At 40.3% G+C, this 26923-nt stretch overlaps 1 protein-coding gene across 2 annotated transcripts in view; it reads right to left on the bottom strand.

Annotated features, from left to right (window-relative positions):
* The window catches only part of COL4A3 (collagen type IV alpha 3 chain), a 137355-nt gene that overhangs the window by 57000 nt on the left and 53432 nt on the right, over positions 1-26923 (bottom strand). For both annotated transcript variants that reach the window (XM_047721173.1, XM_047721172.1), the window contains 14 exons: positions 17623-17679; positions 15279-15368; positions 12205-12249; positions 11506-11550; positions 10615-10677; positions 9891-9944; positions 8655-8681; positions 8039-8113; positions 5846-5908; positions 5685-5720; positions 3749-3790; positions 3456-3533; positions 1456-1518; positions 809-868 (listed from right to left, as the gene is read on the bottom strand). In XM_047721173.1, the coding sequence (XP_047577129.1) occupies positions 809-868; positions 1456-1518; positions 3456-3533; positions 3749-3790; positions 5685-5720; positions 5846-5908; positions 8039-8113; positions 8655-8681; positions 9891-9944; positions 10615-10677; positions 11506-11550; positions 12205-12249; positions 15279-15368; positions 17623-17679 (798 nt within the window). The remainder of the gene's footprint in view (positions 1-808; positions 869-1455; positions 1519-3455; positions 3534-3748; positions 3791-5684; positions 5721-5845; positions 5909-8038; positions 8114-8654; positions 8682-9890; positions 9945-10614; positions 10678-11505; positions 11551-12204; positions 12250-15278; positions 15369-17622; positions 17680-26923) is intronic.

Here is a 26923-nt window from a genome sequence, read left to right as displayed (position 1 = left end):
ATTTGTAAAGGTGTATGGCAAGCGTCCCAAACAGGGCTTTTGGGTGAACTATTAACAAAGTCTACCTTCTGTGATAGGATTCAATATCATATTGACTGAACACTTTTTCTTAGGAAAAAGTATTTTTCTCAATGTATAATCTTTAGAGTCTTTAGACAATATATGTGTTTAAATCTTTCTAAGATAGAGCTGGGTGTGTGAGTGGACCCCGGTTGCCTCTGTCTCCCCAGCTCCCATGTCACAGTGTGCCTCATCTTCTTTGGGGATCTGCCTTTCCTTCACTGTGTGGGTCTGATGGGACTGTGGGTCACATTACGCCCCACCACTCTGGCCTGGCTGATCCTGGAAACTTTCTCTCCTGGCCACAGTCACCTCTCCAGGGTGAGACCTAGGAGCACTCTGGGTCAATTAGAGCGATTCTCTGGGGTGTTATTAGTGGATACAGGGAGACACACTTTCTTCTTGGAGGCCATTGACCTGAAGCTGTGTGCTGCTACTTCCTGCTATTTCTTCCCATTGCTGCCGACGTGGAAGATCGATGTTAAAGGAGACCACGAGGTCAATACACAGAGGAGGAGAAGCGACAGGGAGAGTACTACCCATCTTGTTTCAGGCTCTGAAGTCCTCAAAGGCTGTTGGAGCCTTGAACTCCTCCAACACTTGAAAAAATAGGTTTCATGTCCTAAATCTTTGAAAAAACGTACAAAAATCTAAGCTAGTTTGAATTGGGCATCTTACGCTTGCCTCCTAAAGAGATCTGAGCATTGACTGATACAGGTTGCACATGACACTGAATTTCCAAATTTACCTGCGGGCCAGGTTCTCCAGGAGCACCCTTTTGAGATCCATAAGATTCTCCAGGCGGTCCCTGTAATTAATAAGAGTTATGTCAAATTTTATGAATTGATTTTTTGACTCACCCTCGATTGTCATTAAGTCGTTCCTTCTGATTATTCTGTTATATTTTTAAAATGTTCCAATGGTGGGTCATCTCATGTATAAGCATTCATTTAAAAACAGATGCAAAATGAGGGTTTTGGAGGGAAGGGGGTTGGGGAGGGGGGTTGGGTGGGCCTGGTGGTGGGTACTAAGGAGGGCACATATTGCATGGAGCACTGGTATGGTGCATAAACAATGAATCTTGGAACACTGAAAAATAAAATAAAATAAAATGAAATGACAATAAAAAAATAAAAATAAAAATAAAAACAGATGGTAAAATAGTAGACGCTGAAGATAAATCGTAAGATGGGAAACAGTGGGTGGGTATACAACCGTGCAGGGATTTCGGCTAGAAGAGGCTATGAAGTGATTCTAGTATATTCTGTGATGTCTGTGCTGAAATATCATCATGCTTTAACTAGCATTAAGATTTAAAAGGAGATCCTACATCAAAATCCACACTAAGGCTCTACTTCATGTTTCAAGGAAACAGTATGACTCTGAATAACCTACCGAGGGTCCAGGAGGTCCAGATTTCCCCATGGCTCCCTTGTCTCCCTTCTCCCCTTTGAGGTTCTGCCACAAAAACAATTTAAAGTCATTACACACAGATCAAACAAAATAATTCCGCTTTTACTTGAAAATTTTCTCTGTTCAACAAACTGTATCTACAAACTACTTACAAACCTCCTGTTAACATGACAGACTATCATTTTTCATATTCCAAATTTTATACTTGTGAACCCATTAAAACCATACTTAAACTTTTGTTGTTTTAAAGAAAGCATCTTTTGGATCAAACTATGTTAAACCAACTTAATTCCTAAATCTGTTTTCAATAAGCACATTCAAATCATTCCCAACGTATCTTATTTTCATTTTTAATATACAGAAATTATTTTCACTGGGATCAATTAGTTTCTGAGCATGTGTTACGAGGATTTGATTGCTTTAGTCAGGTTTGTTTGTGTTCTTATCACATTTCATTGACTGTATTTTCCCCAGTGTGAGTCTCCTCTTGGAGCATCATTTTTTTCAAACTCAAAAATCGTCCCCTGGGTCAAATCTTCCAGATCTAGATTTTCATCAAGATAAGATTTTTTTTTCTTTCCATTTCTGGCCAATGAAATTTTAGACTTCTTTAATTTTTTGTTGTTGTTGTTGATTACCTCTGAGAAGTTTAGCTTTTTTCCTTAGGTCAATTTTTTCCAATCTTCAATGAGAGTTATTATTTTGGTCATATCAAATTTCACCATGTTTTGTTTTAACTCTTCTCAGTTTTGTTTTGATAATTTTTACCATTAAAAATTAATTGTATTGGAGAGTAAGGGCTAGAGGGTTTATATTTTAGGAGATGAAAATGTTCTAAAATTGCATGTGGAAATAGTTGTACAACCCCATGAATACACTGAAAGCACTGAAATATGCAACAAATAAGTGAGCTTTGCGGTATATAAATTATATCTGAATTATGTTGTAAAAACTAATTATAACTAAAACCCATGAATTTTATTTTTTAAAACAGTGAATTACATGGTATGGGAATTATATTTTAATCTAGCTATTATTAAAAAATCAGAAGTTTAAAGAGGAAGGTTTATGTTTATTTCTTAGTTAATCCACAGGAAAAATGTTAGTTAACACCTTACTTCTCATCCCCTCTTCTCCCAGACATTCAGGATTAACCTTGTGTCTAGGTTTGGGGTATTATATTATGATTCACTTTTTCTGAGCATTCATTCAGTTCTATATCCTGGTCCTTCTACCTACCCCAGAGTAGGAGCAAAAAAACCAATTCATTCAGTTCATTTTGAAAAACAGGATCACAATGTCCTTGGAGAGGAATGCAGGCCACATTGCCCTTGGGGACATAATGGCAGGTAAAAATGTCCCATTTGATTTTCACACTATTCTACTAATATCTTTAGGTCATTACTGTCTGGCTGGATCAGAGCCATACACCTATTTTGTTATCATATATTCAAAAATACTCACTGAATCCCCATCTGAATTAGGAGCAATGTGGGGGTGGTGAGGATAAAAGGTGAGCAAAATTAGATCCAGGCTCTACCTTCTAGAATCGTGGAAGTTGCTAGCATCTAATCTTGCCTCAGATCTCTGTCTTATGTTTTCTGGTTCTCAAGTAAAAGATGGAGGAAAAATAAAATCCAGAGGCTGAGGCTGGCTGAGAGGGCTCAGAGGGCAAAACTTATAAAAGAGGTAAGGGAGGGACGCCTGGGTGGCTCAGTGGGTTAAGCCTCTGCCTTTGGCTCAGGTCATGATCTCAGGGTTCTGGGATGGAGCCCCGCATCCGGCTCTCTGCTCAGAGGGGAGCCTGCTTCCCCCCCGCCCTGCCTGCCTCTCTGCCTACTCGTGATCTCTCTCTCTCTCTCTGTCAAATAAATAAATAAATAAAATCTTAAAAAAAAAAAAAAAAAAGGAGGTAAGGGATCATGGGGACCTCCCCCCGGAAGTGAGAACACACAACCCATGTAATAAAATGGAAGAGTTACCGTTCTGTTATCCGGGCCGGTTAGTGTCACAATAACCGTTCCTGGTGGTCCAGGGGGTCCTGTTAATCCTTTTACACCCTAAAAACAAACACACTCAGGAACGCGAAACCAAACAACATCACCTCGGTTTTTGGAGAGCTAGAGTTTCCCCTTTGGTTCTTAGGTAAGAAGATATCGCAAATGACAAAACAAACACGTTTGTTCCAGTGTCACTTACAGACTAAGAAGTGCAGGATGATTGCTATGAAATTTAAAATGTCTTGCCCATAAATAAACCACAATATTTGAATTACCTGCTCTCCTTTTTGTCCTATCACATTATCGCCCATGTGACCCTGTAAGAAAAGAAAACATTAAATTATTTTTTAAAAATGGATATGAGGAGTCTAAACCCACTGATGTTCCTTCCAATGTTTGTAATGGAACGTTTGTATTTTAATGGTGATGTCAGTGTTACAAAATTACTTTACCTATTCCTTGGAGGAGAGACGCAATATGTTTCTTTCAAAAGTGGAGATCACAAACTGCAGAGGGCTTAAGGGATTGACTTCACAAGGCGAAGGAGGACATGATTGTGGGGTGGGATGGGAAAGAGAAACCAGCTTGGAGAACGTTTTCCTGGCTCAGACACTGGCTGGTTATCTAACTTTCTGATGCCCTAGTTCTCTCATCTTAAAGATAAGAGGGAAGGATGACTGAACTTCTGGATTCTGAAATTCAAAAGTTGAAGGAGGCTAAGAAAACATTTGAGGCTATCTCCCTTCACTAGTCATTTAGTGAATTGAGCTAATCTAATGTGAATAGTCTGTCTCGCTGTAACAATGGCTAATCTATCATTTCAACCAATGCCTCCTTGCTATTTTTTTTTAACTATTTATTTAAATCTTGTTAGTTACCATACAGTGCAACACTGGTTTCTGGAGTAGAGGTCAATGATTCATCACTTCCATACTACATCCCGTGCTCATCACAAGTGCCTCCTGGCTTTTCTGCTCTTGAGTATATAGATCTTTCCCCTATTAGCCCACAAGCTACAGGGAAAAAAGCTCAAGATAAGGAATCAAAACACTTTAAGTATCAGCTCTGTCATTTACGGTCTAGTTGTCCGCTCAAATAATGATATAATAATTGTGGAAACACCTTGGCAAGTTCCCTGCACACCAAGTCTAGCTGTAGTGAGCAAGAACTACTACTGCGTGAGGACTAATTTCCTGGGGGGCTCAGCCTCACTCAACACTTTCCTCCCTAGTTAATGGAGGGGCTCAGAATAAGCCACTCCAAAATATATCACTTTGGCATAAGAATTATTTTGAGCTCAAGACAACTGAGTAACAGCAAATGGAGAAAAGGTTCTCCACCCTCCTCCATTTGCCCAAGGGCAGGGTTTGGGGACATCTTCCCCAGGGATTGGGGAAGATGTCCCCCGGCTCTTCTTCTATCCCAGGAAGAGGAGACAACTCTTACCACTGGAGCCAGCACTGACTGAAATCTTCAACAAATCTTACTGAAATAGCCCTCATCTCCCATTAGTTTCCCCCATATATTTACCTTCCTGCAATTTACTGCCCCTACCAGCTCGAAACCCTTTTCCTTTGTCTTGTCACTCCTCCACAAATTTTTATCATCCTTTGTTAATATGGTACACAAGCCTCTGGACCTGACGGCCTCTTTGGGGTTTTTATTTCATTTCTGTGAGGCCCCCATATGCATATGAAATAAACCTTCTTCTTCTGTTAATAGGTCTTTTTTCAATTCCATTTGCATGTCCCCACTCAGGACCTAAGAGGATAGAGAAAAAGTTTTTCCTCGCCAACACTAGCAATTGGTCTTTATGAGAAAGACATGCAGGACCCTGCTTAATGAGTACATGAATATTCACCCTTCGTTTACTAGCATTAAGATCAGGTTGGCATTGGGAAACGGTCCACTACAAAAGTTTATAGGATACAGTGTTGGGTGATCGGTAGGATTATCGGAAATGGGAAATCTATGGACTTGCCCTAACCTGATAGGGAGCTCCTTATAACTGAATTATCTAGGATCAAGTTACTAAGTCCAGGGAGAAGAGAGTGAAGGGTACAGAGCTGCTTGTCCTGTTCCCTTCCCTGCCAGGGATCCTGTGGCTTCTAGAGAAGAACCAGGATGTAACCACATGTCCAATCAGACCAGGTTTGTCTTTTAGCTCATTTTCGGTGTTCTGGCTGTTGTAATATATGAACCATAATCTACCTTAGGTCCTGGAGGTCCCATGGGTCCTGGAAAGCCCTAGAAAAATGCACAAGTTAAAATTACAGCAAACAATGTGCCAAGATGAAAACTCTGTGTAAAGTTTTCACTATAATGAGTTTATTAGGTTACAGGGTCTAGAGTAGTGATGATTTCATACTCACTAAGAATCCTGGAGGGCCAGGTGGACCAACAGGTCCCGGAAAGCCTGGAAGGCCTGGCAAACCCTGTAAATTAAAAGAAGAATAGAGTTAAGCTTGAATTTACTTCTCATCTAAGAACAATGTCCATTAATTAAATCCATTAAAATATTTTAGTGAAATCTGGGGAACACGATGCCTCTCATTTATGGCTGCAGTTAATTACAAAAAAAGTAAAGAAAAACGTGCCTAAAAGCATGTTGCCATGTATAACAAGATGCCAGGAACATGCTGATGGGAACATTTCCAGAATTATTTTAGAGCTTTTTAAAAATTTTTAAAATTTTACTTTTCTGTCTATCTCTCTTTCTGCCTCACTGCCTCCCTCAGCCAAGCATGCTCCTCGGGTAGGGCCCTCTGCTTGCTCTCCTTCTGCCTACACAGTCCACTTTCCCCAGACATCTTTAGGACTCATATCCTCTCCCTTTTCTAATTTTCACTCAAATGTCATCCTTTCCCCGTCCATCCAATCTAAAGCCACAGCCCTTCTTCCAACCTGAACACTTCCTCTCTCCTGCTCCTGCATTATTTACCACCTTGGCATTTCCTGCGATTTAACACACCATGCACTTTACTAATTTACTAATTTACATCTTTTCTGGTTTCCACTACTAGAATGTCAGCTTCATGAGGGCAAGAATTTTTTTTTTTAATTCTTTTTTGGCTAATTTGTGCACCATGATATCTCTAGAGCCTAGAGCAGCTGCTGACACATAATCGGGATGTAATAAATACTTCTTGTATAGATGACGGTTACCCTGCTCTGTCTTCATCAGCAGTATGCTGGCATACCTAGCCAACACTCCATGCACATCTAAGGGACACATCAGTGTTCCAGATCGCTGTTATCTCTTCTTACTGGATCCCTTTCCTTCAGCATCCCACCCCGTAAATGCTTCCTAAGCAAGAAAAATCAAGTCCTATCATTTCTGCATCTTTCCTCAGTAAAGGCTCCTAACTGCATCATTGTTCCATTTTGTGGTTCACTGTCAGTTGGCATGGCTCACCATCAGGGGGTTCAATACCCTAAACTCAAACTCTGTGGCTCACTTAGACACATTTCCAGAAATTTCCACATACACCTCTGAACTAGGTTAAAATATTTCTGTTTAATTAACCTGGAAGTTACTCCCTATGCCTTAGGTCTATCAAGAGACCCTTTGAATCTCAAAGTAAAGCATACACAGTCCCCAAATAACTGCGTCTCTTCTTATCCATTAGGGATCACGCTCAGATCTACATACATCTAGATCAGATAGTAAACCTTTCAATAGGAGAAGATGCATTTAAATAAATTCCAGTTACTTACTGTCATGCAAACTTGGAAATAGGGCTGTTATTTAACATTATAGTTTTAAATGATATTCCATGTATGGTACAAACCTATCCTTGATTTCAACAAATACGGAATAAGTGGAGCATAACTATTCCTTGAAGATTCCTCCTTAGGTTTAGGAAAGCTTGGGTAATTGAGATTTAAGCAGAGATTAAAAGACTTAGGCACAATATCATCCTTTTATATTAGTTTCATGGAGTTTCGTATGAGGTGAATGTTTTAGAATGAAATGAAGTCAATATGTCAACAGAAGAAATATGAATGTCTATTTCACATGTTCTTGTGGTTGTCAGGGGTGGGGATGGGGGATGGTGAAATGGGTGAAGGGGGTCAAAGATAGAAACCTCCTGTTAGAAATAAATAAGTCTCGGGGATATAAGGTACAGCATAGTGACTGTAGGTAACAACACTGTACTCCAGATTTGAAAGTTGCTAAGAAAGTAAAGTTCTCATCACAAGAAAAAAAGAGTATTCATCACTGTGGTGATGGAGATTAACTAGACTTATCATGGGGTCGTTCCACAATATGTGCTAACATCTAATCATTACCCTGCACCTCTGAAACTAATATAATGTCACATGTCAATTATACCTCAATAAAAAAAGAAAAAATAAAAAAGAAAACAGAAAACAAACCATAAAAATGTTCCTGAGACAGGGAGAAAGAGATTTAGGGGAAAATAGAGAAGGAGAGACAGACAAATACAGAGTCGCTGAGATACAGAGAGAAGAGAAAAAGGAGAAGGACAGACAGACAGACAGGGACCGAGAGCCAGAGCTAGAGGACTGAGAATAACGAGACCTTCTCTAACAGGTGATACCTGGAATCCCGGAACTCCTGGAAACCCAGGGTCACCTCTTCCATCAAGTTCTATATCTTCTGCAGCAGGGGCACCCTTGAAAATGAAGAACTTCATTAAACATAATCATAAACATAAACATATTTTCAAAACTCCTTTAAATGCTTCTTCAAACTCCTACTACCTCAAGGACAGAAGTGCTTTTCAGGATATATCCTTAGAGAGATGATTTAGGATTATGTAGTTACTCCATTTTGAAGAAATAAAAGATTTTCCTGTATCCTAAAATTGACAATTTACTACAGAAGGAAGAAAGACACAAGGATGAGAAACATTTCTCAAGATACCAAAATTAGTGGCAACTCCTGATATAGAAGGTGGGGCCCTCAGGCTGAGGTGAATTCTCTTCTCCTAGACTCTATTCCCTTAAAGAATTTTATAAACATTGTATCCCTTAAGAGATATGTATGACAAGAGCTAAAAGAAGTTGCTGAATAGGAATAAGTATCGTATCCAATTTTTAGTTGGTTTCTGAATTAATTGTGAAACCTGATTTGTAATTATTTACATCTCATTATTTAATAGCAGTCCTTTCTTATGTACACTTTGAGATAATAATATGCCACACTTGACTTACCTTTTCTCCTTTCAAACCAATAGCACCCTAAAAAAAGGAAACCAAATACATAACATCACTGCTTTGTCCTTGCTGCTATTCTGCTCCCTCTCCCACTGTGTACTTCACTGTTTTTAGATTTTTTAAATTTAAATTCAATTAATTAACACATAATGTATCATTACTTTCAGAGGTAGAGGTCAGTGATTCATCAGCCTTATATAACCCCCAGTGCTCATTATATCATGGTCCCTCCTTAATATTCATCACCCAGTGACCCCATCCCCTTACCCTCTCTCTTCCAGCAACCCTGTTTGTTACCTACGATTCAACCGTCTTTTGCAGTTTGTCTCCCTCTCTGATTTCATCTTGTTTTATTTTTCCTTGCCTTTTCCTATGCTCCTCTGTTTTGCTTCTTAAACTCCACATATTAGTGAGATCATATGATAAATCTTTCTCTAATTGACTTATTTCGCTTAGCATAATACCCTCTAGTTCCAACCATATCACTGCAAATGGCAAGATTTCATTTTTTGATGGCTGAGTAGTATTCCATCGCATATATATTCCCACTGCTTTTTAAACATGCTTGAGTTTCTTTCATTTAAACAGACAAAATCTCCCCCCACCAGTCTCTCCTTCATGCCATCTGCAATCTTCCCATTCTGTTCATTCCTTACTCCCCCACCTGCCTCCTGCTTCCATCCACGCTGGAAATACCCTTTGCTAAGGTCTGCAATGACAGTGACATTGCTAGAATCAATGACAAGACCTCAGATCTTACTGGACATCTCAGCAGCATTAGGCAGCTGTCAGCCACTCCCCTCTACTGAAACACGTCTTCCCTGGGCTTCCACGATATTCTTGGTCTTCTTTCTACCAGTAGGGTCCTCCTCTTTACAGACTTATTCCCCTCGACCCAGACCTCCCATGCTGGGCTTTCTAAGTCTGTTCTGAGGTTCTTTTCCTCTTTCTCTTGCTCATTGTGTCGTCACCATCCAGGGCCTCTCTTCTAACTGAATCCAGCTGCCTATGCCTCATCTCTGCTTGGATGTCTCACAAGCAAAATAAAGCCTCAAAACACAAACCTGAACTCATAAGGTATTTAATCATTCATTCATTCCCCCACCGATGAGTTTAATATCTACTACTGGCTGCCCCTGACTTCCACAAAGTCATGATGGATTTGGGCACACAGCCATTCTGGAGTAAATGACTTGTATTTCACTTTATACAGAGTTAGAAATGGACACCTACCGGGATCCCCGGGTACCCTGGTGTCCCCGGAAGGCCTGGAAACCCTCGCTCACCCTGGAAGGCAGACAAAGCTTGTTATTCTTTTCAGTTGTTCTAGAACAGCCTATTGAGATATTTTCCCTGTTTCTCTCTTCCAGCCCTGCAGTGGTAAATCTAGACTAAGTAACCCAAATTCCTTATGGCTACTGGGTCATGAGGCTGAAGGCCAAAAAACCATTATCTTAACTGAAAATAGGATTAGAATATACTGTTTCTCAAATTGTGCATAAATGGCAAAAGTCCAATCATGCCAAGAACTTTTTAATTGCTGTTTCCTTGAAACTTGAGTAATTAGTTCTTTCGTGGGCACCATTCTGGGTGAAAGGAGGGTGCTGTCATGGAACAAAGGGCATGAGTGAATGCTGGAAAGCTCAGTCACTCTTTTCCAAAGACCAATTTTGCATTCCAAGCTTTCATTTCTGATTTAGATAGAATCACAACCTCGGGTGAAATTGACTGGGTGAGCCCCTTTTTGTGCGAGAACACAAGAGAACATCTTCAAAACCAAGAAACCAAGCCACAAGAAGAAAGAAAACCATCATGTTTCTGTCCTGAAGACACATACCAGTGGTTCTGGCTAAAAGAATCTCTCAAGGAAAATCTGTGCCTTCTCTTTCCTCCTTCCTCTTGATTGATTCAATCTGCAGAACGTTTCCTAGCCATCTCCTAGGTGAGAAGTACATACCTTAGAACCATTGCATCCTGGGACACCGGCAGGTCCATAGGGCCCAGGATGGCCCGGGGTGCCCTAAAAACAGAGCAAGTCTCAGAAAGGTGACATCAGCACTGGGCCCCGGGAACAAGTGGCCATCGTGAGGGACCCAAGGTGAGGGAAGAGGTGGTCCAACTTAGATAGTTATTTAAATACAAATGGCTATTAAATAGTTCCGTCGTATCTTTAGTTATTTTAGGCGATTTAAGTAAAAAGTATAGCAAATAAAATGGCCAATCAAAACCAAAAATTATCAAGTGAGATACATATATTTTAGATAAAACAAAAGACCTTTCTATATAAAATGAAGTCCTTAATATGCTATTTTAAGCTGGAAGAAAGGAAAGGAAAAAGAAGAGGGATGTATACATAAGGCAACATTTTATTGTTCTACACTATTAAGCAGAGTTAATATTCTATCTCATCTCTTCTCTTTTCTTCTCTTCTTTTCTCTTCCTTCATTCCATTCCTCTCTACTCTACTCCACTCCATTCCATTCTATTCCATCTAACCTGTCCTGTCCTGTCCATTCCATCCCGTCCCATTCCATCCCATCCCATCCCATCCCATCCCATCCCATCCCATCCATCCCATCCCATCCCATTCTATCCCATCTCATACGGTCAAGTCCCATCCTGTCCCATTCCATTCTGTTCCATTCTGTTCTGCTTGGATTGTTCAGGAAATCCAATTGGACTTGTGTGTTCTACAAATCCAAACTCTGTTATGTGACTCTACTGTAACATTTTCATCATGTAGCTCATATCATAGCAACCATTTCCTTGTGCTATTGCTTTAACCTCTTTATTAAAGTGAACTTTTTAAAAATTTCTTTTAAATTTACACATTTTCCCCATTACTTACTGGAAGTCCAGGAGGACCTGAAAATCCCGGCAATCCTGTTATTCCCTAAAGATGTAGAAAAGGGGAAGGTGGCAAGAGAAACACTTAAAAAGTGTTTGAGCCTATAAAAATAGAAGCATTTACCATTATGATAACACCATCCTGTAATGACAATTAGGAATGGCTAAACACTATTTGAAAACAAAACAAAACAAAACAAAACAAAAAAAGGTTGGACAAACTTCTCAAAATCTTACATTTATCAAACTACTTTTAAAAATTTTTTTACTTAAATTTTAGTTAACATACAGTGCAGCATTTAAAAAGAGATGATTAAGATTGTTTTTGCCTTCTTTCGGGGCACTTTTGAGGCATAATTTGTATACAATAGATGGCCACAGGCTTCTGCAAAGAGCTTGAGGAATGTTTACATATGAGTGCACGTACATACTGGTATCACCACCACCATCCCATCCAGAAAGGGAACATCTCCACACCCCTCCATGGTCCTCTCACACCCTTTCCTAGACCATTAATACCCACCCCAACACAGTAATCACTGCTTTCTTTTTACCTGTTCTTGAACTTCACCTATACAGTGTATCAAACAGAATGTATTCCTTTGTGACATTTGTAGAACTTTTACAGTGCAGAGTTCTTAATTTTTAAAGAAGAAGATTTTTCATCAAACCATCCAGATGGACCAGTTGGACTACTAACCCTCACACCTTTGGGACCAGTGAATCCTGGGAGTCCTGGTGAGCCCTAGATCCAAGAAAAAAAAAAAAGGAACTGGAAATTATTTGGTACTAAGACACTATAAATTAAAAGTTCCCATTCTATTCACACACCACACTGTTTTGCTCTTGTGATTATTTCAGTGTTAACACAGTGAAATTGCTTGTTTGCTTAATTGAAGCTAAAATAGTTTTTAAAAGATTCTTATTTACTTATTTATTTGATAGAGAGATTGAGAGAGAGATCAAAAGTAGGCAGAGAGGCTGGCGGGGGGGGGGGGGAGGGTGGCGGGGAGCAGGCTCCCTGCTAAGCAGAGAGCCCAATTCGGGGCTTGATCCCAGGACCCTGAGACCATGACCTGAGCCAAAGGCAGAGGCTTAACCCACTAAGCCACCCAGGTGCCCCTAAAGCTAAAATATGTATCAGAAAGGATGAACAGAAATTCATTCAAAGCCCTGCTACCCAATGTGGGGTCCGGGGTCCTGCAGGACTAACATCACCTGGGAGGCTCCCAGGCCTCCCCCACCCCCACACACATTGATTCCCAATCTACGTTTTCACCAGATTAGAATATGACTCTTGTCCCCATTAATGTCTGAGAAGAACTGCTGTACAAACCCCGCATTAACAAGACAGCTGCTGAGGTCTGATAAGGATGATGCTGCAGTTATAATGGGGATGAGAATGCCAGCCAATATTCCTGTGCATGAGAAAGACTTTATTAGCAAAATGGGCCTGGCAGGCATGAATAAAGGAACAGCCGAGTAAGGACGGTCTGAACCAGAGATAAACTTGCTCTGGGCATAGGATGAATATGGCATAGAGGCCCTGTTCCTTACAGAATAACCTTAAATGGAGACTTTTTGAACCAGGCCACTTGGTAGGGAAGTTCCATTGTCCAAAAGCCGTTTTTGTCATTCTTGGGAGTTTTAACATGTTTTGGTATTTTTGCCTTTTTTTTTTTTTTTTTTTTTGAGAAAAGGGTTGTTACAGACAAAAAGGTTGTTACAGACTTTTCTGAGATGGGAGGATCAAGGCCACAGCTGGTCTTTGCTGACTGAGGTGGAATGCCTGGGAGCATGCCCATGTTCTCCGTCTCTGCGTGATGCTGTTTGTGTCATGTGCAAGACCCCAGAATTGTGACTCTTTTCAAGCATACAATATTTAAAATTAAGAGAGGAAAATTTTAAGACTGAAAAATCTTTTTGGTCAGGTTTTAACATGCAATAATTGTCTGCCTTTGATCAAATTATCTTTTGTGGGTCCATCTATAAAGTACGCTGTCATATCCAAATTCCATGGCAACGTGGCCCCCAGATTTTCTGGATTAACTTTATGGAATACCTCCACATCACTGAACCAAACTGTTGTGTCGTATGTTTGCAAAGATTATTTTAATCGATTGTTGGCTTTTCTAAAGAAATGCCAGTGTAACGAGCAGAGTGGGGGTAGAGAACGAAACAAAAAGGAAAGAGTTGGCATGAGTTGATCCAAGTCCAGCGTTGAAGCAGCAAATCCGTTTTATTAGTGAAATGGAGTAACAGCCTAGGCCATGCCCTAGAGGAAGGTAGTGGGATGGTCAGTCACTGAATGGATACGATTTCAGACACTAAATGTCCAGAGTCTAAATGATATTTTTTCCCCAAAATTAGGGTCAGAAGAAAGAGAAATGGAGAAACAACAGACACATGAATCAGAGAGACATGAATGGCAGAATTCCTGGAAAATAACAACATTTTGCTTGTTAGAAACTGTAGGTGTGGATTTAGTTTCTTTGGTTATGGGAGTTTGATTCTGGCATCATCTAAAACCATATCTGAACTCTGATTTTGCCACTAAAACAGAGACTGAGTCACCATAGTCATGATTTCTGGGATCAATGGAAAGAGTAGCTCAGAGACAGTCAAGAGCAAACATCCCAATGCCTGACACAGAATAGATTCACAGTAACTGTTGCCTTTGATGACCAAACAAGTAGTCCACACATTGATGAAGTTTAAAAGACTCTGTGGGGATCAATTTCAATGATCTTTCATAGCTTACTCATTAGTTCATAGCTTGCTGGAGGCCTGCAGTCGGGAACGACCGCATGAGTGCGTGAGAGCCCAGGCTTAAGTCTAGCTAGTGTCCGCAGCAGGAAAGAGCCATCAGCACATCTAGTGGGTATGTAGTTCTTTAGCAAATCCTCTAGGGTATTTATTTGAACAAAGCCCTTTGTTGTATCACAGACTTTAGGATAAAAATGTGTGATGAGTTGAGAAAGAGGAACCCATGAAAGAAAAGAAGGGTGTGACAAAGGAAGAGAATCGGAGGAAGGATGATTCCAGAAACAAAAAAAGACAAGGGTTTCAAGGAGAGTGACCCACATGGTTTGAAACAAAGCAGAAGGGCCTGGGACAGATAAGGACACAAAAGTCATGGGTTATTTCTGCAGGAGCATTTTCAGGGCAGGGGGACCAAAGGCAAATCATGGCAGCTAAGGAGCAAACAGGAGATGAACTACAGTTAGCCTGGTTAGTTACTTTGTTTGTTTTTTAAATCTTGACAGAGAAAGGAAAGACAGGGAAAGGATAGCAATCCTTTGCTTACAGGACCTGAAAGATCTAGATGAAATTTTATATTTCATTAGTATGGGGGCCATTTACATACTTGAGGATTGAAAGAGAAAAGCTAACATCAAAAAGAAAGGAGGGGCCAAGAGGCATGGTTCTGGTGGGAGTCCCAGGATCAGGGGACAGGGGGAAGAAAAGGTCCTGAATGGAAAGCTAAAAGAACTCACCCTTCTATGCAAGACGAAAGAAAATAGGCAGGTATAGAAGCTGTGTGGATCAGGGAGGAGGAGGAAGTTGAGTAGGGAACGTCAAGGTGATGAGCATTTGAATCTCTTGGGACAGATGCTGTTCTGAGGACCAGGCTAAGTCTGGAGAGCAGAAGTTCGCCATGGCATTCACCAGTTGGCTTAGATATGGAATTCTCTCTGGTTCCCAGCAGCCCAGGGGTAGGCATAAAGAAGGTTAGGTGAATTGGGGATATTCTAAGCTTATGAACTGACATACCTTGGGTCCCTGTGGTCCAGGCAAGCCTTCGGGACCTGGGAATCCCTTCTGGCCAGGAGAACCAGCAGGTCCAGGAAAGCCTTTCTCCCCCTATTAAAAACCAACACAGGATAAGAAACACACAGAATAGCATTGTCTAGCAATAAACATACCAACAACTATTGCTTTCTTTTCTTTACAACTTAATGAGAACATCTGACATATTTTCCCCCCTTGGATCAACGAAATTGGCACTCAGCAGTAAGTATAACAGTAAATGGAAAGCTACCTGCTTTTAGTATTTGTTGATAAGCTTGAAAGTATATGCCTTTGGTGTTGTAGGAACTACTTTTCCCCAAACGGTGGCGCTACACAGAGCAGAGATTCAGAGAGTTCATCAAGAAGTAGGAAGGGAATGGGTGCTTGGGTGCCTGGGTGGCTTGGTGGGTTAAAGCCTCTGCCTTCGGCTTGGGTCATGATCCCAGGATCGGGCGATTGAGCCCCATATCGGGCTCTCTGCTCAGCAGGGCGCCTGCTTCCTCCTCTCTCTCTCTCTGCCTGCCCCTCTGCCTACTTGTGATCTCTGTCTGTCAAATAAATAAATAAAATCTTTAAAAAAAAAAAAAAAAAAAAGAAGTAGGAAGGGAAAGCCCAGCGAGAAAGCTGAGATTGGTTCAGTGTGCTTGCTTGGGGATGGAGAGAGAATGAGGCTAACACTCAAGAATGTGTTTTGGGAGTGTGCATAATTGCCCTGTAGCTTGAAAAGAACAACGAGCAGGCTATCAGCTTTAGCCCTTTCTTGATTACACAGGAATTAGTAATCCAATCTGCTCTTTGTGTAGGAGAAGCAGGAGATATCAAGAGTGGCATTACCAAAAGGGTGAGCTAAATAATTTCTTAGAAAGAGATGATATTATGAGAATGTCCCTAGAAACGAGTGAGTGAAAATAATTTAGGCCCCATGAGTGACATGGTTCTGCCAACAAATAATTTTCTGGTGAACATAGGTCCTGGGATCACTCTTTATAAATGTCACTGGTTGATTCAGTGAATTTAATTACACAATTGGTAAATTACATTTTAAAAAAGAGGAAGAGACCAAGTCAGCCATTTCACATTGTTATATGCATACACATCCCATAAAAGGAGAAACAAAAGAATTTGCTTGTCCTCTGTCAATACTCAGTCACTTGCGCACATTCTAGAATAGCATCTTGCACACAGTAGGGACTTGATAAATTCTTGAGAGCAAAAAGGAATCCCAGCTTTCCAACATGCATTTGAGTATACTACATTCATAGCTTTAGGGAAAAACTTAAATCAAAGTTCGTGTTAATTATAGAATAATTGAAAATAAATAGAATAGTTACTATAGTTAGTACATAAATTATGTGCAAATTATTTTATCTAAAGAGCTAAAAATACATTCTAAAAATATTTTTAGTCCCCTTCAGTATTGTTAAGCAATTCATTAGTGTCCCAGAGGAAAGGGTTTGGTAAACAAAGAAAAAACTTTAGTTCTGCCTCTGTCTTAATTATCACAAATTGCAGGTTAATGGAGCGGACTAATGAGATTTCATGGCATTCTATTTTTTCCTTGAATTCTGCAATGGAGCTACAGGTTTGCCCCGCTATCTGAAGACACAGACTTCCTACGAAACTTTTCCTAATTTGAAATGGTGTAAAGCAAAGAGTATCCCCACATTCCGAAAGTTCGAATTACACCACTTTGCTTTTATGAAAAACCTACGTTAGTGTGGTAATGTGTTTTTTTTTTTTTTTTTTCAAAGAAGCAAAATCCTCTTCGGATTTCTTTTGGTTACCAAAACGAATGGTCTTTCTGTGTGGGTCTTTCCTAAAAGCGGAGTGGCGCAAGGCGAGCTTTCAGAAAGCGGGGGACACCTGTAGTTCTTCCTTGTGCGGCATTTCAGCCTTAGCCAGAGTGCTGTTGCGGAATTCTACCGCCAGGGGGCGCGCCTGCACCAGGGCTGCGATTCTTGAAGTCTGCGGATTCCAAAGCCTGTGTCCAACTGAGTGTGTATCAAGCTGTCTTCCGTTGGTCTCTCATGCTTATCAACATTTCTACATATAGAGACATTCTTAGAAGCTTTCTTTTTTGCCAACTTGCTCCTTTTTCTTTACAGACCGAAAGAGTTACATTTTAACTGATGGCATTACACAAGTTGCTTGAAACTTTCCAGAAGGCTTTTTTTTCCCCCTCCTTTTCTTTGGTTAATGTTTATATACAATTTCTTTAAAATTGGACTTAGGGAATGGAATAACACACTGCGGGTCTTTCTGATAAGAGCGAATTCCTGGATGAGCCCCACAAAAGAAAAGAATATTATTAAGATTTCATTTTTACCTTCTCCCCTTTGATCCCATCACAGAAGCACTGGCCTTTGTCTTTACAGACACAGCCCTAGGAAAAGGGAAAAAGAAAGAGTATTGTTTAAAAACAGCTTAATAAATCCTGCCTGACCAGGCAAAAGCAAACATATTTTTCTATTCTTTGAGCATTAAACACCATTTGTTAGGAGCCATACTGGGACAATAATATATCAAGAGAAACAGAGCCAAGAAGTGAGAAGATGTTGCATTTAGGAAAGCTGTCGGGTGAGTGTACATCATTTTTATTATGTTGGGAAATTTAAGTTATTTATGGAAAAAAGGAAGTCATCTTTCCTTGTTTCAGGATAATGTATAGTTGTACCATATGAAATTGCCGTAACCATCAGTAGAAAGTGGTCTAATGTTGGCCAGTCTCTTAGATTTAACTATATATATATGCATATGTGTATATTAACTGGTCATATCATCTATAAGTGATTCAAAGATTTTCTTTTCCTGGAATGATGTTCAAGAAGAACAAACTAATTCACTAGTGTATCAACGGGTTCTTAGTATAAATCATAAACAAAAATTTAGCTGTGAGCTTGGGCGCTCTTATCCTATCACAGTTACTTTGATACATTTTAGAACCTATGCACAGGCCAACTGTAATGAAGGTCGATTTTTGAAAATATCTCTGCCAGCAGAGGAACAAAGAGGTAGTTGAAAATACTAAATTTAAAAAAAAAAAAAGAAAATACTAAATTTAAAATGTGTTTTGACACATGTTCTTATGTTTATGTATTTATCTTTTAAATGTTTTTCTTCAGGTTAATATTAACTGAGAATGAGTTTGCTTTCCACAGGAAATGAATATTAATTGACAGCAAAAGCAGGGCAAGTCTAGGACCTGTGCTGGCTGGTTGGTAGGAAGAAATAAAATAGAAATTACCTCAGATATTTCCAAAGTGGAGGGCCCTATTTGTTCAATTAAAATAAAATGCTCAAGCAAAAACATCTTTGTTTCCCGAACGTAGAACAGTAGGCTATGCTGCCTTTCAAGGAAGAGAAGTGTATAGTAATTTTCAGACACCAAATTTATACCTACCTCACAATTTATACAAATAGAAAGTGATTGACAAGGAAAATCTATATTCTCCTCAAGGGTTGGAGAGTTGGTATTTTTTAGAAAATGATTTTTCTGATTTTCCTCCCAGATGTTTGGGGTCATTCAGTCATACCTTGACATAATATATCTAATCTTGTCTTTCTAGATTTTTAAACTTTATGTTCATTTCAATCACATATTTAAGAATACTCTACTGAAGTAATAGTTCTCAAAGTGGGGTCCCCCCATGAGCAGCATCCACACCACCTGTAAGCTTGTCAGAAATGTGAACTATCGGCCCTACCCCAGTCCCCCTGGATCAGAAAGGTGGGTCTCAGTATTCTGTTTTAATAGGCCCTCTGAGTGATTCTGATCCCACTGGTCTAAGCTATCATGTAAAATCTGAGTCTGCAAGCTAGAGCTAATTCTCGAAATGTGTCTGAACATTAGATCATTTGACACACTAATTTGCACATCGGTTTTCGTTTGGGATGTCTTTTTTTTCCTGTCATCCCAAACAAGTAGCCAAGTTTTTGTGCCCCTCACTTTTGGGATGCTTTGTCACTGGGCTGAAAGCGAAAGCTGGCTGAAGACAAGGGCTCCAGCTTTTGTTTCTGGTTTCAGTACCTGCTGACAGTTGGTCCCAAGAGTTGGAGGGACAAGCATGCTGCTCCCACACAGCATGTGTATGTGTGGGGGTGCAGCAGGGCCTCAGAGAGGAGTCTTAGTCCTACACCCAAGAGCACTAGATATTGGATAAGGAAGCACCACCTGCGTGAGGACCCAATGCCCAGGTTCACGTGGTGGTGATGGGCCACGGTTTTCAAGTAGACAGTGAGCATCTCTGACTCTTCTGCCTCCAGACACAACACAGCACTTTCTGGGAATCTCTGGACCATGGGTAAGAGGAGGCAAATGACCAATCCTCTAAACTGTGAGAAGGTAGGTGGAGGTCATGAGGCAGGCCTTATTTTATTTCTTGGAGCGAACGCCATGTTGGCCATATGTTACTGGAAATCTTTCACTATGAGTTTGAACAGGTATGTGTTTGCCCCCAAATAAGATCAGGTCATCCTTCTTATTTGCTCCCATGAACACTTGTAGTTACATGTTTAATGTATATTTTCCCTGGGGCCTGTAAGCCCCCAGGAATGATAGTCTTATTCACATAAGTAGCCCTGATGTATAATATATACTCAGCAAATGCTTGTGGATTCGGTAAATGGATGGATGGGTAGATAGAAAACTGGTAATTTGTTTACATCCAATTTGGACCTGGAATTTCTAGGCACAGGAGTCTATGGCTATTGTTACACTGCTGTGACTGAGATATTTTCTCTATGCATGAATTATGCACAACTATCATTGAAGTGGCAAAAAATGAAACTAGAAGCCTTGGCTATTTTAATACAATTTAAAATTAACACCAGGCTAATTAGTTATTAGTTGCTTGGACTGAAAAGTCTTTTTTGGAAACTTTGAAACCCTTCAAGAAGTTGAAAAACAGTGCAATGAACCCTTCTAGAGCTTCCTATCTAGATATGCCAACTGTTACCATCTTTTTTTCTTTCCCTCCCTCTCACATACACACACACGTGTTTTTGCCAAACTGTTGAAAAGTAGACTGTAGACACCATGACATTTCACTGCTAATGCTTCTGCGTGCGTCTCCCCAAAACAACAGTATATTCTTATCCAGTTGAAACATCATTTCTGAACCTAAAAAATCAACACTGATTTTTTAATTTCAGGTAATTGGTAACTTCAGGTTACTGGTTCTAAAGTGAGCTCTGGAGGCTTATATAAGATTATTGATGACCATTAGTAAATAAAAAGCTGTTTAATTTTTAGCAAATCTTTCAATTCAGACCCAGATTTAGACTCAATCAATGCTTTTACTTATAACCAATAAATGAAGTCTCTTCTCAACCTGTGGCTCTCACGGTTTCAAAGAAGAAGCCTTAGGACTCAGACGGGTGATATTCACAGATTGGGTATGGGGCTCGCTGTGTGTGACTGTATTGTTCCCTTGAGTTCCCTCTTGCCTGGGGTCTGGCTTTCCATCTTCACCCACAGTGACTTTGCTCCCCTTTTCTGGTCATCAAAACCATGGTTCCTGATTTTTTACATTATAGTCCTTCAGTTGGAACATTAGGGGGTAACATATTTAGGTTTTGTTTGTATTTGGTTTCATTGTCTTTACATTAAGATAAAAACCCTATTTGATAGTTCAAAACCAGCTGGTTGGTTAATTGAAAAAGTTAGTTAAATTGAGAAATTTAAAAAAATGAACAAAGAGATCCACGAACATTTTAGACATTTTATAACTTAAAATATACACATGTATGCCAATTCTTCAATCTTATGAAATAGGGTCCAGATCTTTTCTTTGGGAATGGGTCTGCTGTTGGAATTCTGTGACACCATTCTTCCTAAGCCACACCCATGATGCACCACTGACAATTTCAGCTTCTGGTTTCTTTGAAACAGGTTTATTCCTGGAAGATGCTTATGGAGCAATTTGAGTATGGAGTCCTTCTCGGCATTAAAACATGTTTTTCTCTAACTTCTTAAATGTTTTCTCAGCCATATTTAATTGAATAGCAGTTTCTAGTTGTCACAGAAATACAAATCTTATGCATTTGTATTTAACCAATTTGTTATTTAATATTTAACGAAATCACTTTGTTACTATAATAAGTACAACTGATAGAAACAACGAACTCTTGGCAACCATAAAACTCCACCAGTGGAGAAGGCATATGTCAATGTACTAGGGAGAAGCCTATGGGTCTCAGGTGGGCAGTGTCAGTGGGCATCGACCGATATACTATAGAGCAGATATGGAGAGTTCTGGTCAGTCCAACAGTCACTCAAAAGGAGAGTCATTGTGAGAGCATCTATCTGTCCACCATGTCACATGCAGGTGGTCAGCACAGTTGGCAAGATTCCAGAGCTAGGTCCAGGGCTGTTTCTATGCTTGGGTTAGCAGAAATGCTCCAAAACTCTTCCAGTTTTAATTTGCAGTTAAAATGACAAGGCATGGCCAGCCTATATATTCGCAAAATTGGACTGACCTAGGACTTCAGAGTATGTGACAATTTTGCTGACACACAGATGCTCCACCTGAGTGAATAAACTCAGAATTATAGTTAGGGCACTCTCTGGCTTTTGTTCAACTGCTACCTTAGAAGCAAGTGCTGTGCCTGTGATACATCTGAGAGCACTTCCCAGGCCATGGAAATTAGGCTCTTCACTTTTTGGATGGTAATGACAGTAGCCTCAGACTCAAGATACTCATTTCTCTTAATTAAGCTGTTTTTCCTGAACTAATTTTTAAATTTGCAAATGTGTATGAATAATTCAAATAGATCATTTGGCTCAAAGGTACAGTGACTCTATTTTCATTATCACTGAGTTTGATCCACTTTTTTTGCAGCCACTTTTGAAACACCATGGAATGTTTTTCCGTGGTAGAATAGACTATAACCCATTACCCTCTATTCAAATGCTAAATCACTTAAAAACCAGCTTGGCCAAGTGTTACTGGCCATTAAGAAAGCAGAACTAATGAATATTTCTTAAGCAAAAATTTTATGACTTTTCCTCTTCCAATAATAAAGTACCTCTTAGTTTCCATATACCTTAATGAAGTAAGAAATCATTTGTCATGAGCAGAAAGCTCTTAATAATGATTTTATGGGTTTTTGTACCCTGCTAGCCATTAATATATCAGGAAGTGATCCAAGATTACATGATGTTTTAGCGCTTTCGAATATTAAATAGTTAAAACTTGTGAGAATAATTCACTTAAAGGTCACATGCATTTTTTACAACCTCACTTAAAATGTAAAATAAACTGTGATAGTAGAGAATCTTAATAGGTTTAGAAGTCAAGAAATAACAGTTCTTAGGCTATACCTACATAGGATCTGTTCCCAGATTTGTTAGCTGTGAACTGGAGCTTAGGACAAGTTACTTAATCTTTCCAAGTTACCTCTTCTTTAACGGAGGATATTAAGATCTATCCTCCAGGGGGGGTTTTGTGAGTAGGATTTGAGATGCTGTCACTAAGGAGCCTGCAGAGTGCCCTGCTTCCAGTCAAAGGGGGTCACTTCTCTCCCCTTTCTTGCTGTACTAGGCCAAAGGACACACACACTATTATCTGATACTTCCTACCATCGGTCCCATCTGCACTGGTCCTGATTCTAACAGCAACAGTAAGAGAGACTGAAAAGTATTTTTGTTCGACTACAAATGAATTAAGTAGTATTTGTTAATAGTACTCTTAGGGTATATTGAATATACTAGTTGATATTATTTATACATGAGCACAGATATAATTTGTTTTACTTGTTTAATAAAATGTTGGTTGGAAACCCCAACGGTCCCTGATGCTCATACATGAAATATGGCAAGTCAACTGTATTATATAAAGGCAGCAGGCACTTCCCAGGAGGTCTGATCAGCTGGATCTCCCGCTGGTCTTTGTCTCAGCTCCCAGCCTGCCCTTGGACTGCCCACGAATTGCCCCCATGTTGCCCTCTCTTCCCAGCAATGTGGCAGAAGGGTTAAGGGTACCGTTTCCAGGGCAGACTTCCTGAGTCTACATCCCAGCTCTGCCAAGTCATTTGTATAACTTTAGGTGCTCTCTAGTGCCTTAGCTTCCACAGCTGTAAAATGGGGTCAAATGGGTTAATATTGGTAAAGCACTTAAATGAATATATAGCACTGAGGGTTGTGAAGGGAACCAGAATATGGCACCCCCATATTCCTCTCTGACATAAAGATTATTTTGAATTGAAAGCAATAATGAGGCAGTAAATGCAGAGAAGGTTCCCCCTTTTCTATGTAAAGGCAAGAAACTGGAGACAGACTCTCATTAGTCTAGAGATAGCACCAGAGGAATTTCATTTTTTTTAAAAAATTATTTATTTCTTTGACAGACAGAGATCACAAGCAGGCAGAGAGGCAGGCAGAGAGAGGGGGGGTGGGGGAAGCAGGCTTCCCGCTGAGCAGACAGCCTAATGAGGGGCTCTGGATCATGACCTGAGCCAAAGGCAGAGGCTTTAACCCACTGAGCCACCCAGGGGCTCCACCAGAGGAATTTAAAATAAACCTACTCCTAGTTACCTCTCCACCATTTACAACCACAAGCCCAAACCCCTTGTCTTGTTAATTCTTCACAAATTTATTGCTTTGCCTAAAAGGTATAAAGTTTCCCGCTCTGGTCACTTCTTTGGATCTTCATTCCCTTGTGAAGACTCCCATGAGCATGTAAAATATTAATTAAATTCGTGTGCTTTTCTCCTGTTAATCTGTCTTTGTCAGTTTAATTTTTAGACCCAGTCAGGGACCCTAAGAGGGTCAAGGAAAATTTTTTCCTCCCCTACAGCTGTTACTGTGGCTATCAACAGTTTGGGCAATTACTAATGTATTAAATTAATATTGTTACTTAAAAGCCCATGAGTTGAGGGCTTACTATGTTTTCTAGACTACAAGAGAAACAATGTCTCACAATTCCTTCTATCTCCTCAGCCCTGGCAGGCAGTAAACATTTCTCTTTTTACTCCTAAAACAAATAAAGAATCTAGTTATGAACATACATTTTTACTGGTCATTAATAGGCCAGGAAATCATTTCCAAATAATCTTGGATGTTTTCTCTTTCTGCCTTTAAAACCCTGTATGCCCATCGTACCTACATTTTGGTGAACCAGAAGTGGACTTCCCTGCCTGCCCCCCAGCCTCTCCTCCCCCACGTTCAGCTCGGCCTGGTTTAGTGTAAGGGGAAGTTGGCAGCGCTCAAAGCTGGTTAACACTCTACTGAGCAGGTCTGTTGATTCTGCATTATGATTATTGATCCTTTGCCCAGCCAATAGCCTGAGGCGAAAGTTTTTGTGTGTGAAAAGAGCTGACCGAGTGTGGCTGACTGAGCCAGACAGACTCCATGAGCCGCTCTTCGCAGGGCCCCTCCATCCCGCGTCTGCCTTAAGCAACTGACCATGAGCCTTGGCAGCCTGCCCTCCAGTAAAGGAGAAGGACACCCGTGCACCGCTCCCGTGGTGGCCCCTTCTTCCCCGCCCAGGAGCCCCTGTCACCACACTTGGATATCACAGAAATCTCACTGGAGCTGCCACTTCCTATCTTTCAACCCCTGTCCAGAGAGACATCACTAGTCTAGACATCTAAATCAGCCACCCGTTTTTGTTTTTCTGGACGACAGCAAGCATGCACATTACTGGCTCTGACAAAGAAGGTGGCAATCAGAGGTCTCTGGTACATTTGGGAATAAATCGGTAAGAAAGTTCTGTCCATCTTGTATAAGGCAGTGAGTGGGATTTATACCTATAATGATTAACTCCAGGTTTTCGGTTTTTTTTTTTTTTCCCCCTTGCCCTAAAAGGTTTTACGTCTAACAGGACTAAGAGTCCTTCACCATTCATGTAAGATTAACAGACTCTGAAGGATCCCATGATAAGGATGCTGTAGAGGAAATGAACTTGGATCCTTCTTAGTATGATTTCAGTAGTTAACATTTTTTTGAACAGTGACTACATAGGACACTGCTCAGGCTCTGCTTTGTGTATGGCCTCATTTACACCCAATAACAATTCTGGGAGGTAGGTACTAGAATTAGCTCTACTTTTGAGCTATGAAAACTGGATGTCAGAGGCTAGAGGTTGTTACGAATGGAGCTGGGGGATATGGATCCAGCTGGTTTGATCCAGGACCACATTCTCAGCCACTATACTATATTTAATTATTGGCTGGCTTTGTAGGCTACTGAGGCATTGGGGGAGGACTCAGATGTATCTCTTCCCCTCACACTGTCACTGTGTCCCCAACGATGGCATGTAAAATCCCAGGGATAAATGTAACATCGTAGTTCATGGAATTTACAGTATAAATTAGGAGTTGGTACACTGCTGCCCACAAGCCAAATCCAGTCTGTGTCTGTTTTTGCACTACTTTTGACCTAAGAATTTATATTTTTCAAACAGTTGGGAAAAAATAAAAAGAAAAATAGTATTTTGTAACATGTGAGAATTGCCAGAGTGGCACCCAGGAATCTCTCTCTTCCCCCTGTTCCCTCCCTCATATTCCTCCCCTTCCTCCCACCATACTTCAGTCCAAGGGTTATTGGCAGGGAGGGCATAGTTAATGCAAATTGTGGGTTGGAAGAATCCAGAAGATCATCTAATCTAATAGTTCTTTATATTTTGTACTTCACAAGGCAGCAAAATTAAAAAAAAAATTAATGGAGACCAACAGTGGATTGTTTCATTTATATTTTGATATGTAAGGGCAATGGCTATCTTCAAACATGAATAAACAAATCTATCTTCCCACCCATGAGCCAATAGCAAATCTATCATCTACTATCATCATCCCTTAAGAGAAAACAGGGTTTTTTGGAGCACCTGGGTGGCTCAGTGGGTTAAGCCTCTGCCTTAGGCTCAGGTCATGATCTCAGGGTCCTGGGATTGAGCCCCACATCAGGGTTTCTGTTCAGCAGGGAGCCTGCTTCGTCACACACACACACCCCGCCCCGCCTGCTGCTCTGCCTACTTTCGATCTCTCTTGCTCGCTGTCAAATAAATAAATAAAAAAAATATTTTTTTAAAAAACAGGTTTTTGTTTTGTTTTGTTTTAAAGACTCACCTATTTATTTGAGAGAGAGGGAGCAAGAACTTATGTGTGCTCTTGCCCCAGAGGGGAAGGGGTAGAGTGTCTTAAGCCCACTCCATACTGAGCATGCGGGGCTCAAATTGAGCCTGACAGGGCTCAATTTCACAACCCCAATCACAACCCGGATCATGACCCCAGCTGCAAACAAGGCACTTAACCAACTACACCACCCAGGCGCCCCAAGAGAAAACAAATTAGAGCACTGTTAACGAAGCAATTAAATGCTCATAGACTACAAGATGCTTCTTTAAAGTGAAAATAAGTAAGTTTTACTTCATAGGCAATACCTACACTGTTCTTTTCTCATTTCCCTTGGTCTGGTGAAAGTCTACACCGTCCAACACAGGCATGACTTTGGGAAGCACTAAACTAGTCATAACTATCTTCTCTCTTCCACTCACATCCCTCTGGTTAGCCACTATCTGCTTTGTGACCTACTACCACAAGGTCTTCTCTCTGAGAGATGTCAGCAAGTTAATCTCATACAGTGTAATGCATGTTGCATTTTAAAATATGCCCTGTAAACTGACACATTT

The sequence above is a fragment of the Lutra lutra genome, chromosome 3 (genome assembly GCF_902655055.1).
Source record: "Lutra lutra chromosome 3, mLutLut1.2, whole genome shotgun sequence".
Classification (NCBI taxonomy): domain Eukaryota; kingdom Metazoa; phylum Chordata; class Mammalia; order Carnivora; family Mustelidae; genus Lutra; species Lutra lutra.
This window is presented reverse-complemented; position numbering and strand designations above follow the sequence as displayed.